Genomic DNA, 19,227 nt, shown 5'->3' with positions numbered 1-19,227 from the left:
GTTTTCCTCATTCAGTGAGTCCCAGGCACCTGCTCTAGCTGAGCAGTCCCTCCAGGGTCACTGAGCTGACACGGAAACCAACTGGGATGGAATCCCATCAGACACAGAAAGGTTCTGCGTTCTTAAAAGCCAAGCTAAGCAGGAGTGTCACAGAAAAGTTCAAGGTCATCTTTGCCCGAGATGACACAGACTTCTGCTCATTGTTGTCAACTAGAAAATCTTACCACTGGTTGACATTATTTTTTACTGATGAAAATGTGTTCTTTTGCATCTCTGACATTTTCTCCTTTTCCAAGTTCTGTAGTCTGAATTTACAGTACTTTTCTTTGTTTTAAAGTAACATTCTGATTTATCATGGGACTAGGGAAGCAAAGATCTTGGGAATAGATAAATAGCTAAGGACCTGCAATCCTGGAACCCAAAGAGTCTAAGACATCATGAAAGCATGCTACACTCACACAGCCAGAGTACGCATGCACAGAGGCCTCATCAAGAATGGTAAGTCAGTGAGGGTGACTACTGATAGGGGACCATGTTCCTCTCCCTGACCGAGAGTTTTTGGGTAGCACGGTAGGCAAAGAAGAAGAGGAGAAGGAGGGGAAGGAGGAGGAGAAGGGAGAAGACAGAAGAAGGAAAAGAAGATGGAAGAAGAGGAAGAAGAGGAAGAAGAGGAAGGAAGAAAAGAAGGAAGAAAAAAGAAAAAGGAAGAGGAAGACACATGAATTTGTTTGGATGGGCAGGGAGGTGGGGACGGATCTGGGAGGATTTGGGAGATGAGGGCGAAATGACTAAAATACGTTATATGAAGTTCTCAAAAAATCGATAAAATTAAAAAAAGAATATTTATTTTAATCTGTATGAGTTGGGCTAAACCTAGAAGAGCACTGTTCATTATTTTTAATTAAAAATTTATTGTTGTTGTTTGTGTGTGTGTGTGATGTGTGTAGACTGTGTACCATGGCACACACAGAGGTCAGCGGGTCATTTTGGTTCAGCTGTCTCCTTTCATCTTCACGTGGGTTCCAAGAGCATCTGATTCGTGTTGTCAGGCTTGGGTGGCTAAAGTCTTTACCTGGTGAGCTATCGCACTGGCCCCCAGTGTTTACTGTTCTTATGACTGCATTTGCATCTGCCCTGTGACATCCAGGGTTAACTGCTGAGTGCACCATGCTCTCACTCAACTCTGAGCCACGCTGCCTCTCCATGAGGTCACGAAGGTACTCACGGGTAGCCAAGCTCCATGAAATTATTCCAGGTCTGCTTTAGCACCATTATAATGCCCATTTGCATGCAGAGATCAATAAGGCATCCGCTGGGGTGGCACTGTGAGGCAAGCAAGCAGAGATACAGTGATCAACAGAGAGAGAGAGAGAGGGAGGAGTCGGAGTGGCAGGCTTCCCTCTACACCGAGTCCTTTAATGGGGCGTTTAATGGGGGTCTGCAGGAAACAAGGAACCAAGGGAGAGTACTGACCTCTTCTAGCCTCCACCTGTTTATCAGTCTCAAGTAGGCACCTGGGTGTCCTGTAAATCTTCAACACAGAAGCAATTCGTTAGCAATCTGTAGGTTTAGGCTTTGGGTGAACACTACCTTCAAGTAAATGATGGGTGTCTGCAGGGACGAGGGAACCCTCCAAAGCTGTCCTTACTTGAACTTTTGTAATTCTCCCAGGAAAGTTTCTCCTCTGGCCTCCCTGCCTAGCTGCTGGGGGGGGGGGGGGGGCGTTCCTGCTGTTTCCTGTGGTTTTGAACACTTCCCGCTCAATGCAGAGTGCCCAGGCCTGTTTAAGCAGCAGCTACATTCTGTTCCTGGATTTGCCCACATCTGATCTTCTGGACAGCAGCAGTATTGGTTTTGTTATTGTCACAGTCCTTGGCTAGAGTTTCAGGCTGCTGAGATAGCTAAGCAACAAAGGAGAGGCCACCGCATCCATCCCACCAAAGCGGAACTCCTGGCCTTGTCCTGCTTCCCGTCTCCTCAGATAGGATGGGCCAGAATCAGCATCAACACCACAGAACAGGGCATCCCTCCCAAGTTTTCATCCCTGCTGGGTTTCGAGTTACCTAGAAGTCCCTGGCTTCTCACTTCTACCCTCTTCCCTGTTTGGGATATCCTCTGCGAAGCCAGGGACATAGGCCACACTCCAGTTTGCATTTCCTTCTGTCACCTACTACCTTGGTGTGACATCCACAGGGCTGGATTCAGGTGAGATGACGTCACATACTTATCAGCTGTTCGCCTACATAAACTATTTTTCTGCTATTTATCTGTACAATAAAGGAGGCCCAGGCCCTTTCGAGTAGAGGCTGTTTCCCAGAAAGTGAGGTGGTTTTGCCATTTGGGAAGGGACAGGAGGTAGCCAATCTTCTCTTTCTATACTCTGATCACCCTGGCCAGCCGGCTGAGTAAGCCATTCCCACCAGGGCTAGGGGCTCACAAAGAGGCGCTCCTTACCTTCCGAGGAAGAATGCGATGTAAAATGTGGAACTGTTCAGATTGACAAACTGAAAAAGAAACATTTTCAGGGTGAAGCTGTTCTCCCATTCAGATTCTGTGCGAGGCTGTTCTGTGGGTAGAAGGGAGCAGGATTTGAGAGGCTGAGCATGAACCCTGCTCTACCTCCGGCTCCCCGACCCCCCGACCCCCGCAACAGTCTCAGAGGCTCTGCAGGAGGTACAGGGGGCTCCAGTTTGCCGACAGTTGACCAACTGTGCAGCAGACCATGCAGAGGGTAGAACTCCCCCTTACAGACCAGCCCAAACAACGGAGTGGTCTCAAGTGGCTGCAGGCACCTCTGAAGGAATTGAGCAATCCAGATTGTTATGCCAGGTGAGTAGGGCATGCATAGCGTCAGACCCCCACTAAGCTCCCAATGATTCTTTGTCTCAGCACCTAGATCTCACGTGACAGACCCCCACTAAGCTCCCAATGATTCTTTGTCTCAGCACGTAGATCTCATGTCCCGTGAAGGAACTGCCAATCCCAGGATACCGGGCATGTTTGTCTCTTTGGCTTCTACCCTCATTTACTATTTCTTCCACTCTCTCAGACAAAAACCAAAGGATGGCTTCATCTTTAGAGTTCCCCCATCTATCGCTATCTGTGGCACCCATCTGTGACAACCTTAGTCAGGGGCCAACTTGACACTCATCATACTTTGACGTCCATGATGCAAATATCCTTTGGACACTATGGCATGAGCCAAAAGAGGGAGCAAGTTGCCCCTGAGGCCAAGCCTCCAATCTGACATCTCACGTCTGATCTACTTACCTTTCCTGAGGAGCTAATGTCTAAGCTCAAGCAAGGTCAAAGAACATGTACTTAAGGCAATAAGGTTTTCTCTATTGCTACATCCCCCAAACTTCTAATTGTGCTTTTAACATTTTACCCCACAATTGCTTTTCTATGACTTAACCTCGGGATGCTTCCTGGGAGCGTAACTGAGAAGGGAAGAGGGGAGAAAGAAACGCAGATTTAAGATGATTGAAACGTCAGTGTTAGGACTAGGCTGTGCTGCTGGGAAAGGAAGAAACACTCAACACTTCTGAATGGGATTAGTTTCACTTCTGCAAACTGAGATCCTAGTTATAGGTGGAGGTTTTCTTGGTTGTCTGGGGACTGGGTTCTCATTTATCTCAAGTCATATGTTGGCCATCTTCGATGCAGTTGTTCCTGGACACAGCCTGCCAACAGGCAATTCCCTTTACCATGGCTAAGCTATTTTCAGATTGGTGATGGAAGACTATTTGCAGAGTGGTGATGGAAGACGTTCAAATGACATGGCCATCTTTGGATAAGACATACCAACTCAATAAATGGATTCAGTGGCGTAATGACGATTCTACAAAATCTACTTTGGAATGTCTCCCCTTTGGACAAGCTATACACAGGAATATATCAAAGCGAGCTACCCGTGAGAACATGGGATTTTCTTATTGGCTGTAGAACAGCCAACATCTCACAAATAAAATTGAAGCAATTTTTATAGATTGAAAAATGTAGTAATGCCCAGCTTATAGCTGGCTATCAGATTGTTCTAGTATGTTCCGAGGCCAGAGAAGTGTCCTTAGAGACAATTTGTCTACAAAAATGTCTTTCCACGAAGTCCATCACTGTTGTTCTGACTACATTCTTGTTCTAAACGGTTATTAGTCTCTGAAAAGACCGATTTTGAAAACCTGACGCCTTTGCCTTTTTTTTAACGTTGTCCTAGCATGTGTCGAACTCTTGAGCTAATATCGCTCTTCTGCTCCAGCCTCCTGAGCTGTTGGAGTCCGTGAGTCCACCACTGTGCCTTGTGGAACCCACCTGTAATTCTAAAATGGAGGTAACTGGTAGTGAACGTTTTTGAAATGATCCTGGATCCTTCCTACATAGGTACTTTTGCGATGCTATTTTCTGTGTGTACATCAGGGAAAATATCTACTTGCCTATGGCACATAAGGGATAAAGCAGGTTTGAAAAGTATAGATTGAAAAGACCTTATTACTAGACACATTTAGATTGTTCTGCCGAAGGGAAAGAATGAGTGTGTGCTGCATGCAATTCTCAGTAAACAGGGTATTTTTTTTAAACACAATATTTTTATTAATTCAGAATTTAATATATACACTTAATGTATTTTAATCATATTCATCCCCACTAAGCCTCCCAGGTCTACCCTCCACCCTGTCCCAATTTCATGTTCTCTTTTGTTAAAAATAACCCACGGAATCCAAATTGTGTTGCCCGTAAACTCATGGGTGTGGTACCCCCAACTGGATAGCAGTTGGCCAACCAGGAGCCACAATGGGGCTGTTCATTTCCAGAGCCTGGGAAAGGAAGCTGTACTCTCGATCCCAGAGTGCCTTCCACAGCGGGCTTGTACTCACCTAGATTGGTCAGGAGAAGCGCGACTTTTTCATAGAGCTGTAAGAGAAATTCCACACCTTTAACAAGTGAGCGCTAGGTGTTGTGAAGCCCTATAATTATAAAGAAGATCGGCAATCAAGTCAGGAGTGAAACCTTTTCTTTCTTTACAGTTTGAACAGTGGAAGCATTGTGGGCAAGTGCACACTTTTGGGGATAACTGGAAATGTGTAAGGTCTTTCTTCCTGATTGTAAGAATCATGCTTCTTGTTTTGGGGTGGATAATTCTGTGGCAATGAGACTAGCTGCCACTGATTACCAGTTTCCTAAGCGAGGCTGGACATTCATCACATTCCTGAGTGTAGACAGCTGAAGGCAAAAGCGCTGCTTTCGTTTCTAAGGCAGGGTCTGTCATCTTACCGCTGTGGAATGCTGTGGATTCTGCATTATGACACTCTTAAAGGCCGGATCAAATAAGCATTGTGGGAGACTCCCAGAGTGTGTGGTTCTGATTCTCTCTAAGTGCACGGGACACACCCTTGACTCACCCAGTTATCTGACTGACAGAGGGCCGTCAGAGGGAATGGAGGAGGGTGTGTGTGTACATGTGTGTATACATATAGGTAGGTGTTGAAGGTAGTTAAAGAAAATATAGTTATCAGAGATTTTCCAGAGGAGATGTAAATTGAGAGAATGAAAACTACCTTCTCTGAGAAGAAAGATGATAAATGAAAATGATAATTACATTAATGGGCTGAACAATAAGAAAATAAGATCACACAGATCAAAGTACTTATCAATTCCGCAGGCTGAACGCCAGCATTCTCTTTGGGAAGGTGTCAGGTCTGACCATGTTGCTTCACCTCCCCTTCAGATCACACTAACTGACATTCAAGTCCTTCCTAATTTCTGATTTCTCTTCCCCAAGATTCTTGCTTACTGTGGAGCCTTAGACTGTATGATTCTAAACATTCAGCAATGGCTACTTGCTCTATTAAGGCAAATGATTTTCCTATACAACAAGGCACTGGGTCGAGCTCCTGGGGTCCAGCTGAAGTGAGGGGGGAGGGATAATAGGAGCAAGGCAGTGGTGATTGTCACGATCATGATGGAGAAACCCACAGAGTCAGCTGACCTAAGTTAGTGGGAGCTCATGGACTCTGGACTGACAGCTGGGGAGTGTGCACGGGCTGAACCAGGCCCTCTGCGTGTGGGAGACAGTTGTGTGGCTTGGTCTTTTTCTTAGGCCCCTGGCAGTGGGGTTAGCGTTTATCCCTGGTGTGTGAACTGGCCTTTTGGAGCCCATTCCCTATGGTGGGATCCCTTGCTCTCAGCCTTGATACAGGAGACAGGGGCTCGGTCCTGCCTCAACTTGATGTGCCAGACTTTGTTGACTCCCAGGAGGCCCTTACTCTCTCCAAAGAGTGGACAGGAGCAGGGAGAGAGGGGGAGGAGAAACTGTGGTTGGCATGTAAAATGAAAAAAAAATTAGAAAAAACCAAAGATGTAATTACTAAAGCCGTAAGATGAACTTTTGCACACAGAAACCCCAGCTCATGGAGTCTACTGTTAAAAAGAGATTGGTATAATTACAGTAAGAAATTATGTGGTATAAAGTAGTCATATTTCCTTCGACCATAAAAACAAGACCTCTGTAAACAAGAGATTAGACTAGAGGCTCCTGCAAAACTTCCGTTCGTGTTACAGAACATGCTGCCATTAAAACTGCTTAATCACATAACTGTCAAAGAGTATTACACTTGTCTGGCAAAATACCTTCCTGAAAAGTATAATTTTGATTCTCTGTTTATTCTTTATTGTTTTCAAATAATAAATCTTTGTTAATTTGTTACATTTATCTCAAAGGTCTCTTGAGCTGGGGATATACCAGTCACCTAGCGGTGGACACTGAAAAAAAAAAACCTGGCATTTAAAAATAACATAGACATGAAGACATGATTTGTATTAGCTTTTTGGAAGGCAGCTGTGCTCACCACTATCCCACCAATGTCCACTATGTTGGTTATACATAGCTACTACTATGTTAACTTTTTGAAAAATACAGTATAGGGAGATGAGAGAAGAATCCACAGCATTAGTGGAGGAGGGGAGGTTGGGGGAAAGAGAGAGAGAAAAGAGAGAGGGAAGAAGAGAGGGAGGGAAGAAACGAGGGACATAACAGACAGGCAAGAGACCTTGGCTATGTATAATAGATATGTATCATGTATGTATAGAGCGAGCTCATTGTAAGTCAGGGGCCCTTAGGTGAGGGTTTGTGTAAAACAGCTGATTCCTTATCAGGCCACTGAGATATTAAAAAGATTGGATGGTTTATTCTGATAAGGTCAGCAGAAAAAAAATTAGTTTCCAAACTTAATGAAACAAATTATTCCCCCCTCTTTAATTCAATCCTTCATTGTTATATAGAGGAATTTCTTAGCTTTTTATTACTTGTAATCTAAAGCCCATTTTATTTAATATGGTCACAGCTACTCCTGCTTCCTTTTAGGTCCCATTTGTATGAAATATCTAATACCATCTCTTCACTTCCACTCTATGGGGAAAGCAAATTTCTTTAAAAAAACATATAGTTGGAGTCTCATTATAGTATCTATTCGGTCACTCTGTCTTTTAATGGGAGATCTTAATTCATTAACATGTAAGATAATTATCTCAGGTTAGGTCTTGCTTTAGCCATTTTATGACTTGTTTTACAATGTTAGCAGATACTGTAAATTATGGTTGATAATATTTGCAATTGACACAACATAGTCATGTTTTAAGGCATAATTTTCAAATATGATCGCTATAAACACTTCTAATTTGATCATATAAGCCTGATCAATACTTGTGAATTTGTTCTATTTTCTAATTTATTATATATTATATAATTTATTATATATTATGCCAACATTATGCTTCCCACTTTTTAATAGCATGGCGAAATATCTTATTCAAATCCATATGGCTGAATAAAAAGCGTTATTATAGCCTCCATCTTCCTCTCTTGTTGGTCTACTTAGTGTGCAAGCACGATTTTGACATGCCAGTGGGTCATTAGTGGAGCAGAACACAGCTGAAACAGGAGAAAGAGACGGACGCCGGCCCCCTTCGCCCCTCTTTGGAGCTAATTGTCAAGACACTGAATAAAGCACAAATCAATGAACGTGTCTTAATCAGTCATCCAGAGGCAGCAGAGGGCTCGGGTTCAGATAACTTGGTAAATACAGATTCTATTTTTTAAGCACATACACAAAAGTAAATACACATCACAGGATCTTAGAAACAAGCATCACATATAAATGTGCTTCTTCCGTGAAGATCAGACGAACTCAGCAAAAAGTCAGAAACAGGATGTGTTATTCAAAATAACTGCACAAAGTTTCAAATAAATATAAAAAACAATCTCTTCCTCAAGGTTTTTATAGTCAGTTAATAAAAAGGGTTAATAATTAACATCTAAATCTTGTAGGCTTTTTTTTTTCTTCTTATTTTGAAAGGCCATTCTGGTCAAAAATTTAAGTAGCCCAAACCAATTAAGAGAGCTGTTAAAAAATTACTGTATTCCTGGATAACAAAAATATCTTAAATTGAGTATTTTCAAAAGTCAATAGAGAATTTAGTTTTTCAATGCTCTCGGCTCGGTCATTAGCTGGCCATCCATTACGCTGCGATTGTTTCCCAAGGACTTAAATTATTATGTTTTTATATTCTGATGAAAACTCTTCCAGACTACATTACACACTTGGCTACTCTCATAATGGATCTCACGAAGCTTCAGGGCAAACGGCAGGAGTGTAAAATGATGTGCGGGGATGGGAAACAGAGCCGAGGGGGGTGGGGCAATTGGCCACTGAACAAGAGAGCCTTGGATGTGGCTTCTTGCTGAGTTCTTGTGCCCTGTTTCTCTTTTCTTTCTTCCCCTTGCTACGGTGTGTCACTACCGGTCTCACCAGTAGTTTTTACTCAGTAATCTTATGTTACCTTAGTTTTAGACTGTCTGGAAAATAAGAATACCAAGAGTGTTCCCAGTGCACCTAAAATGAAAACATATCCGGAAGTGATTCCTCTGACCAACACACTTCAAGTGTGTGGGTTTCATTAGGATGAAACTTTGTTAGAAAATGTATCAATAGATTCATGGCTCCTATCTCACCACGCAGCAGGTGTTTTATATCGTCAGCAGCTGGATATTTTGCCCACTCCCTATACCCTCTTTTCCATTTCGGTTTACTTCATCTTTTCTTGGCTGTCTTTTCAAGTAGAGATGACTAGACCCTGCTTTCTAGTTGCAGGAAGTATTACTTCTCTGACACGGATCCCTGCTCCACACATGGGGACAAACACAATGTGTGTGAAGATCCAATGCACACAGTCCTTTATTTCTTAGGGAGATACACAAATCAGATTGTGATTATTTATTAGAATTAGTGCTGGGGAAAGACCCCAGGGCCTTGTGGAAGTTCAATGTCCACTCCACCAACGTGTTACATCCCTAGCTTGACATCATATTATTATTATTTTGAGACAGGGTACTGTTGTAGCTGACCTCAAACTCACTCAAACATAGCTGAGCCTGGTCTTAAACTCCCAATCCTGCCCCTGGCTCCCAAGTGTTGGGATTACAGATGTTGTCACCACACCCAGTGTGTGACATCCCAGGGACTGTGTCAGCAAGCACTCTGCTGGCTAAGTTACACCTCCAACTAAATTAAAATTTTCATAACCACTGTAAGGAAAAGGCATTGGTTAAGAATACAGTAGCAAGCATTTGTTCACTGCACCCAAGGAAGACCCAGACACTTTCAAAGCTCTACTGTGTGGTTACAATGAATCACCCCCTTCACAACATGTTTCCTGCAATTAGCACAGGGACCGAGCTAGAAAACACAGAGCACCGAGGATGGCCAAGTATCTATTCTCCATCTCCATAGGATGAAATGGCCACGAAATCATTGCACCAAACTATCAGCACTATTTTTCAACTATTTCTGATTCTGAAACATCAGTTTCTATACTAGGCACTCCCTGCGATCTAAAAATCACGGGCAAGGAGTAATCCGCACTTTGTCAGCTCAGCAATTACTGGTTCACTTGGTAATCATAGCTGAGGTTGTTTATTATTGGGGTAGTCGCATTCTCTTGGGGATTCCACAGTGGTTATTGGTTGTGGAACTCAGATATTTTTCAGAGCTCTCCCTTACTAGGTGTATTTTTTTTTTCACTTTTAAAAATAGGTTTTTAACTGAAACAGAATTGTATCACTTGCTCCCCTCCTATTCCTCTATCCAGGCTCTCCCCAATACCCTTTTTGGAATTCCTCCCATGAACCCCCATTCTCAAGTGATAGGCTCTTTTCCTGTATTATTGTTACACACACACATACACACTCACACACGCACGCACGCACGCACACACACACGTGTGTATGTATGGACAAATACATATAGAGCCAACCTGCTGACTCTGTCTTTGTTCATGGCAACCTAAAATGTATACCTGTGTGGTAGCAGGATGGTGTTATGTGGCCTTTAGAATGTCCTGGTCCACTTGTGAATATGTTAGCATTTCAGCATGAGTCATAATAACAATGCAGTTAGAATGAGCATGAATGGAACAATAATGAGTTGGACATCTAATTCATGCCTGATGCCGTGCTCAATAAATATATTACCTCAATTATTTCCTACTCTAAACCCCAAGGGTCAGTGTTCTTATGCACATTTGACCTCAAAGCCTAACCTTGCCAGTTGTTATTTTTTTGTTGTTGTAAGAATGACAATAATTTACTGAATTCCTGCTATGTGCCATGTGCTTCCTCAGACACTAGTGCCTAATAACAGTAAAAATAAGCCAAAGAGAGAAAGGGCTCTGCTCTTGTGGACCTACACCAGAGGAGAAGATATTACATGAAACCAGGAGGATAACAGAGGGTGATACATTGTATAGAGAAAAATAAAGCAAGCATGGAGGTAGGGAGCCATCGGATGGATGTCAGGGGCAAGTTACAACCTGAAACATGGTGACGGGAAGCCTTTATTAAAGAAGTAATATTTAAACAAAGACCAGAGGAAGGTGAGAACATAAGCTATGCAGACCCTCAGGAAGGGAGGGACAGAATATTCTGGGAAGAGCTATCAGGAAGAAGGGAGGCAAGAACACTTGAATTTTTCCTGAGTGAGAGGAAAGCCACTGAACTTATAAACCTTTAGAGGAGTCACATGACTGACCTGCATGCAACGGTCCATGTGGTTTCTGCATCGAACCAAGACTGAAGTGAGCCGGTATAGGGCTAGGAGACCAGTTAGAAAGCCACCGAGACAACCCGGAGCAGAGATGCTGGGGACTTGGCCCAGAAATGTGTGAAAGGTAGCCCAATTCTACCTTTGAACTTTGACCCTCCAGCCTTGCCTTGTTCGTGTGTGAGATTCCAGATGTGTGACACCACATCTGGTGTAGGTACATTTTGGTTGGGAGAGAAACGGATGCATGAAGGATACGCTAGCTCTAGTTTAGTCTGAACATATGTAAGAGAGAGGCTTTGGGACCAGCTGATCCTCAAGGAAAAATGGGGAGCTGTATTTGAAAGAAGAATGGAGAAAGCGGGGCTTTCCAAGTTGATTCAGCACTAAAGGCACGTCCAAGTCTAATTACCTTAGACACATCCTCGGTACCCACATGGAAGAAGGAAACAGCCAACATGGTCCACGAGCATTCAGTATTCTGCATGTGCCTTCATAGGCATTCACACACACAATGCATACACGCATGCACGCACACAAACAAATATAACAAAAGAAATTTTAAAATGGGAGTGTTGGAGACTGCCTGGGAGGCCATTTCCCATGCAAGTCTAGTGTTCAGAGGAGAGGTCTGGCCTGAAATACACGATTGCAGGAAGTCTGAGAGCAAGCAGCATGAGCAGTGTGTATGCATGCATCCTCCCGACATTTTCCTCTGGGGGTAATCTCGAAGGACGTGTCAGATCCTGGAGGCTCTATGATGCTCTGAATGAAGGACAGAGGCCAACACTGCTGAGCTAGATTCCAGCCTCTGAGCTGGACTGTCTAAACATACTTTTAGGTTTCACCAAAGGGAAAGTCAGTGTTGTCCGACAGAATCAACAAGGGACCTGAGGTTCCGGGAGGTGGGTGACTGGTGCAGATGGTCCTGGAGCCTGGGTTTGAATCTAGTCTTTTAAAGACCCAGATCTACATGTCTAGCAACCAGTGCCTCATCACAGACCTTCTGCCTTGAGGTCAGTCTTTTCAGTAACAGACGAAAACCACCACAGCAGCACACCAGCCCCCCCCCCCCCTTTTGGCTCGTTGGCTCGTTGTCTCGCCGCTCACTTACCACGTTTAGCAGCATAATGATGCAAAAGTTGATGCACACTGCAGTCCCTGTGGTTGCAACCTGAGAGTTATTCCTGATTAGTGCCCACTTAAAGGCGGCGAAAGTGCTGACAGTCACCACCCGGTAAATGACGATCCCGAATACGGCCGCGATCACCACACAGATCTAGAAGGAAGATGGAGGAAAGCCAGTGAGACCGCCATGTCAGGTTTCAGGAAGCAGATTTGCGTTCTGATGAAGAGAGAAAACCAAGTGATCAAGTGATGGTGATTCTGCTTCCAGAGTACCCCCATGAGAATGTACTATTTTCCCATGCAAGTTTGGTGTTCGCAGGAGAATACTTTCTCTGGATTTTCCAACAGAGTAGAACAACCACACAGCTTGAACACTGAAGATCTGCTCAAGGCTTTGGAAGCATAATAATCGAGTGTTCAGACTAACACATAATTATTATAGAAATTTATTATGCTTCTGATTGCAATAATTTGTTTCCTGTTCTTATTATCATAAGATGTAAGCAAAGTCTCAACCCACAGGGCACATTCTTTCTACTCTCTGGGGACCCTGGATATTTGCTTCTTTCTAAAAGAAAAACAACAACAAACCCCCCCCCCCAAAAAAACACTTTTCTTTCTCTTTCTTTTCTTTCCTTCCTTCCTTTCTTTCTTTCTTTCTTTCTTTCTTTCTTTCTTTCTTTCTTGTGTGTACGTGTTTGTGTGTGTGTGTACGTGTATAGGGACATGAATGTCATGGTGCAGTATGGAGGTCAGAGGACAACTTAGGGGCTAGTTTTCTCCTTCCACCAAGTGGATTCCAGGTATCAGAGTCAGGAAGTAGAGCTTGATGGCAGGCACCTTTATCTGCCGAGCCATCATGACGACCCACGGATATTTGCTCATGGCTTCAAGTGAGTTAAGCATTTTCAATCTTCAAGACTATTTCCTTTGTCTACAACACCCGTCCACCCATCTCCTGCCCAATGTGCACACACTCCTATACACAGGGAACTCCCCCCAACCCCACCCCTTTTCACGCCTGAGCACCGGAGTGTTGTTGTTGCTAGAGTATGGCACATGCGCTAAATGGGTGCATCCTCTTTTGGGGTACTCCGATGATTTCTAACAATTTGTCAAATCATGGTTAACAGGGACAGTATCTGTATACTCCCTTTATATGTCCCTGAGTAAACTAAGGATGTGACAGACACATAGTATCTTACTATTGGATACAAGCATAGACTGATCTGTATGCTCTCCTTACTAAGGATATGACAGACACATAGTATCTTACTATTGGATACAAGCATAGACTGATCTGTATACTCTCCTTACTAAGGATGTGACAGACACATAGTATCTTACTATTGGATACAAACAGACGGAAGCATCTTTTGTTGGAGATTCATGATACTTTGGAATAGTCTGTGGCATGTTTATATTTTATAATAGTTTATATTAGAGATATAATAACTATCTTCTATTTTTATAAGATAATAGAATCTGAGACTCCACACAGTTTTGGAACTTTCATTCAGTGACTCCTAATAGAGGTTTAATTACCTAAATATGGGGTTTAAATCCAATCCCTGAAGTAAATATCCAGTGATTTGCAGATTCCTTTCCTTACAATGTTTTTTGTATAAACTTTATTTTCTTCTCACTTCTGGTGTGTAATACACACAGAAAGCTGCAGTACGAACCTTGGCTAGGACTGGCAAGGACGCTAGGAACATAACAGTCAATCAAATATTTGAGTCCTGGTGCTGATGATAGGGAGACAGACGAAGTCCGCACCGAAGGTCATACACGGCAGGGCTACGAAGGCAGGACAAGCCACTGGATTTAGAGCCAGAGGACAGGGCAGAGGTCTAGTTGTGCCACTAGGCACTAGTGTGACTTCTGCACAGCCTCAGCTTCCTGGGCTTTAGGGTCCGTGCCTATAGAACAGGAAAACCTAATCTACATATCTAGATCTTATATGAGAAATAAGTCAGAAAGTACAAATGTGTGTGTGTGTGTGTGTGTGTGTAAGGTAAAGTGTGACGGCATTACTTAGAAGTGGTACCCAAAGAAGGATGTGGGTTTGGGTCTTTCTATGCGATGGGCTTCTCTCAACTCCGTTTCTTCACTGTCTTGGTTTGGGGAAGCATTCCCATATATGCTCTCCAGTTTTAGCTCATTTCAATAGAGCACAGTGGGACACGGCAAGAGGGAGGACTAGGACATTAGCGTGGGCGTCTGAACACTCACTTATGGGATGACCCTAGGCAAACCCTTAATTTTTTGGAATCTTAGCTGCTTCATCTGTCACACGGCAATAACAATGTCATCCACGACGCCAAATGCATCAATCAGGATTTAAGAGCATCCTGTGTCAAAGCGTTTTATATAATCCTGCAAATACCTGGTATGATTACTGCTGCTATGCCAGAAGCTTGTACCGTCTAAAAACTAAAGAGATTTTTAAAAAAAAAGTGTCAAACCATGAAGAATATTCCTGAAGCAGAAACGATGAGTCTGCTGCATTTATCAGTAAATGCTTGGTAAGGTTCCGGCTTTCCAGAAATGGGGTTCATCCGCTCTTTCTTGGAATACTTGGCTTCAAACTGGGGGCGTATTTCTTCCTGAAAGACAAGCAGACACATCTGTATGTGTTGAAGAGGTACTCACAATAAGAAACATTCTTTTCATCCCACCATAAAATGGAATCCCTAGCTATCACACCAATGAGCCAGTCAATGCAGTAGGCTTGGAGACACAGCCTTAAACATTTGGAAGTTGATTCCCTTGAAGAACAACCCTTAATACAGCGATCAAGATTCATTATCATAAAAACCAATGTAACTTAGAGTAACAGTTACATTTTTCTGTTACCTTGCTAAATTCTCCCTGACGAGGGAGTGATGTTTAAAACTGACCGCCTAACCACCTGTTCTATACCTAGCGTTTTGGATCAGCCAGAGGTGGTCACTTTTATCATCAGGCAATAGCGTGAACAGAAGAACGAAGGCGTCTTTTAAATAGGCAAATGTTCAACATCTATTTTGTGACTTATACTGACAGTATCGTTCTTAGCCTTCTTGGTAAACCCTAGAACAGTTTTATTTTTGTGTGCCCAGGTTTAGGTGACTAAAATCCACAGCGAATCTACATTTAATAAGCTCATGCACCTTTAACCAACAGGCGCTAAATGTATTCTTAATTGCTTAAACACCTTCTAGGTGTGGATGTATCAAGGCTCCTTCAATCCCAAGCCAAGCTGAGGTTTTTGTTTCATTTAGCCGAGACTTATTCCAGTGTGACCAGTTTCCAAGTAGAAAGCAATTGCGGGATTAGTAAAGATAATCGGCAAGAGAACATACTAGAACGTTGCTGGTTAATTAAGTACACGCTATTTTCGAGTGAACTGGGCAATGGCGGAAAATGAGCTAAAAGAGATGGGCTGGAGATGAAGTCCACGCAGACAGAGCACGCTCAGATGAAAACAAAAGGCAAAGGAGACGGAAGCTAATTACTGCACACGGAGGGCAGACCTAGGTGGGGAATAGCTGTGCTCTGCAGGAGACATGTTCACAGGTACGCTCATTCTGCCTTTCCTTTATTTCAGGCAGTGAGGTTTGAGGATACAGAGGATACAGAGATAGAGCTGCTTCTGTTTGCTCTGCAAGCTCTCAGCTTCTCAGGATACAGATGGATGAGCCGCTGCCCATGGACCCCATGTCCACCTGAGTATTGCCTCCAAGCCCAGGAGACCATTTTCTGAAGACTGTTGATGACACACGAGCGTGGCTGTCTTTCAGAATAGTAAGAATTACTGACAAACCGCAGTGTCATATACCAAAGTTCCTTGTTGGATATCTTAAATAGACAGAACAAAACAAAAATGAACTAAGCAAAAAAAAAAAAAATGAGCCTAGGATATTTATGTAAATAAGAAAGCCTGTCAAAATTATATCCTTTGTTAAGCCAGGCAGGGCCAACATTTTCACAATTTGTGCTTCTAAAACCCTCTGTTAATGTAAAGAAACACATATATGTTCCTCTAGGAAAGAAAACGCCCATTGTAGCTGTAACGACACTGTAATTTTTACACTATATGACTCACAGGCACACAGACACAGCAAGGCTCTGGTGATTTGGGATTCTGGGACCTAAGAGAACACAAGGGTTAGGAAAAATGGGTGAGGCCCAGATAAAGCAGGGTCCAGCGGAAGGGTGTGGGAAGTGAGTCTGGTATGAACAAATGGGTCAAGAAAAGGGGATCAGAATTGGGCACAAATGAGGAAAGAACACAATATACTGACCTAGAAGGGGGAATGGGGACCAAGGTGGTTGGGAAGATAAATAAGTTCCCGGAGGCTGAGCTTGCCCTTGTCGGCAGCTTGGTCTACAGCTGACCCTGCATTCATCCATACCAAGGGGGCTACCTGGGCTACCTCGGCTACCTGGAGCGCTTCTTCTCAGCACTTGGCCCATGATGTAATTCTGAACTTGTGCATGTCTGGGGGCTGCTGTGGGTTCTGGGTTCACAGACACATTTATTTCCTCAAACCATTCTCTAATGAGGTGTATTTCAAATGTTCAGTGGTAATAAAAACCACCTTCTACTCAAGTCAGGAAAATGGGTGATAAGTCAGGATGGTCCTCCTGAATCCCATGTGTCTCTGCCCATTGGAGAAGTGTCTCTTGCCTCATGGATTCTCATTCAATATCACGTCAGAGTGGAGCCCAAGCACAGAGCTTGGATGGTGGTATTGCCAAATGATGCCAGACTCTCCCACCTCCTGCCTCATGGGAAAATCCCATGATGTAACCCAGGCTGGCCTTGACTTGAGGTCTTCCTGCCTCAACCTCCCAGATGCTAGGGTTCTAGACATAACACCTGTACCCTCTTTATGCAACTTGAAGTTGCTTTCTGGATAACCTGACTTCCCCCATTCAGCAGAGGGTGACACCTCAAAGATTTCATTTCATGGGGGCTTGTGCTGTTACGATATCCTGAGGTGAGTGTTACTCACCTCCTCCTCCTCCCAGTCTATCAGATCCCAGTCGTAAGCAATCACCGCTCGGCGTCTTTTCCAAAATTCCAGGAAAACGGTAGCTGGAACAAACGGAGAACAAAGGTAGTTTCAAATATAAAGCAACACTGTTTAAATGAATAACGAAGGCAATGCAAATATATTTGTACTTAATATAAATATTCTAGCCAGACACAGTGGTACATGCCATTGATCCCAGCACACAGGAGGCAGAGGTAGGCAGATCTCCCTGAGTTCAAGGCCAGCCTGGTCTACACAGTGAGGCCCAGGACAGCCAGAGATACACAGAGAAACCCTGTTTCAAAATCATTAAAAAAAAATCCTTTCGCTCTAAGGATATTGAAGTGTGACTGAAGAACATGTTGTTATGACTCTTAGATGTTCTTCCATCAATATCATCCAAATAATAGCAAAGTTTGAAACTAACTGTGCTTCTCTTTTTGTCTGGCAAAATGTATGACTTCCCCTCACACCGACTGAATGAGCTTCACAGGAAAGATCACTAGCTCTTCTCTGAGATACATTCCCGGTGCACAGGAAAGAATTGTTGCTGGGAACATGTTTACCTAACTGCTCTCCAGACGTAGGGTGGTCACCAGACCAGAATGGTCACTTACGCAGGAGAGAAATTACCTCCATTTATGCTACCGAAAGATGTTAGATCTTTGTGTTGGAATGGTGTGGTCATGTCTTAATGTATGTAAATTAGTATACAAATACAGTAACCACTTGTCTATGGGGTATACATCCCAGCACCTCCTCAAATGCCTGAAACCGTGCTGATTGTTAGAAAATAACGGCAAAGACATTGCCAAGAAATTTGAAAGATGAAGAGACTTAAAGACCTGATGGCGTAGCTCCCCTGCTAACTTGTTAAAAGCTTGAGTTTCACAGCAAAAACAAGAACAAAGGCTAGATAAAACGGGCAATGGGCATGAAAAGGAATGAGTAGTTTTTTATTTCTGAATGATGGGGACTATTTCAAAGTGTCAGCTTGGCTGTTCCCAAGCCAACCTGATGGCTCAAAGCATCTTCAGAAACCTAGGTGAGATGGTTCCCTGGCTGGATCTGGATCTGGTGCTGGGGTTGTTTTCTAGGAAATGATCATGATGATGATGATAATGAAAATAATAAATAAAATTATTACTAACAATAATTTGATTATTTATTTTCAATTATTATTGGTTATAATGTATTATTAATTTACTTTAGTTATTGACATTAAAATTATTATTATTATTACAAATAAAAAAGATTCTAGGAAATGTAGAATGAATTGCTTCACATATACAACCACTTTCCCCAGCAATACTAATTTTTTTTTTAAAAAAAACGAAATTAGTAACACTAACAGGCTTAATCTTTATCAGTCCTTTATAACTCTCTGAGAATGTTTATTTGGATAAGAGGTGGGGGACTAGAGCTGAGGATTGGAACACACTGGGGTCCGTACACCAGGTGAGATGCCAGGCAGCTCTCAATGGCTGCGTTGCCGAAAAAGCCTCACAATTGTCTTCATGTAAACCATATCTGCATCAAAATGACAGCATTAAATATTAAAGGTTCCAAGCAGCGTGGTTTTGTAGTTCCCTAAGCTTCCCGGCCCCACAGAGGTTAGTGTGATCTCGAGAGGGGAAGCGGAGAGCTCGCGAGATCCTGCGATGTGTCAAAATGCGTTCATTTCAGGGTCCAGGAAGTCAGGGGTGGAGACATATTTTAATGGAGACATATATTTTAATAAGATCAAAGCCAACCATTGATGCCCGGACCTTTGAGATAAGTACATGAGTTTATGTGCTGGGCAGGGGATTTGCAACTCACAGGGGGGAAAAGCCTGAGAAGCCAATTTGTTAAAGTCTGATCTATCGTAAATACTCTAAAAATGTCCTGATGGGAATCCAGTTGTCTGGGGATGTTCTGTGTAATCGGAGCGAACGCTGCCGATTAATCCAGCTGAAAGAAACAGTTCTTAAGAAACAGCCCCC

General features: G+C 43.2%; 1 protein-coding gene across 4 annotated transcripts in view; it reads right to left on the bottom strand.

Moving 5' to 3' along the window:
- The window catches only part of Ano4 (anoctamin 4), a 320,973-nt gene that overhangs the window by 23,695 nt on the left and 278,051 nt on the right, over nucleotides 1-19,227 (bottom strand). For all 4 annotated transcript variants that reach the window (XM_041677181.1, XM_041677189.1, XM_041677199.1 and 1 more), the window contains 7 exons: nucleotides 17,222-17,304; nucleotides 14,687-14,827; nucleotides 12,205-12,369; nucleotides 4,872-4,908; nucleotides 2,455-2,566; nucleotides 1,474-1,531; nucleotides 1,226-1,323 (listed from right to left, as the gene is read on the bottom strand). In XM_041677181.1, coding sequence (XP_041533115.1) covers nucleotides 1,226-1,323; nucleotides 1,474-1,531; nucleotides 2,455-2,566; nucleotides 4,872-4,908; nucleotides 12,205-12,369; nucleotides 14,687-14,827; nucleotides 17,222-17,304 — 694 coding nt within the window. The remainder of the gene's footprint in view (nucleotides 1-1,225; nucleotides 1,324-1,473; nucleotides 1,532-2,454; nucleotides 2,567-4,871; nucleotides 4,909-12,204; nucleotides 12,370-14,686; nucleotides 14,828-17,221; nucleotides 17,305-19,227) is intronic.

Source organism: Microtus oregoni, unplaced genomic scaffold (genome assembly GCF_018167655.1).
Source record: "Microtus oregoni isolate MIOR12 unplaced genomic scaffold, Mior012 000001F_ref0000356, whole genome shotgun sequence".
Classification (NCBI taxonomy): domain Eukaryota; kingdom Metazoa; phylum Chordata; class Mammalia; order Rodentia; family Cricetidae; genus Microtus; species Microtus oregoni.
Note: the sequence above shows the minus strand (reverse complement) of the source record. Positions and strands in the feature narration are given on the sequence as shown.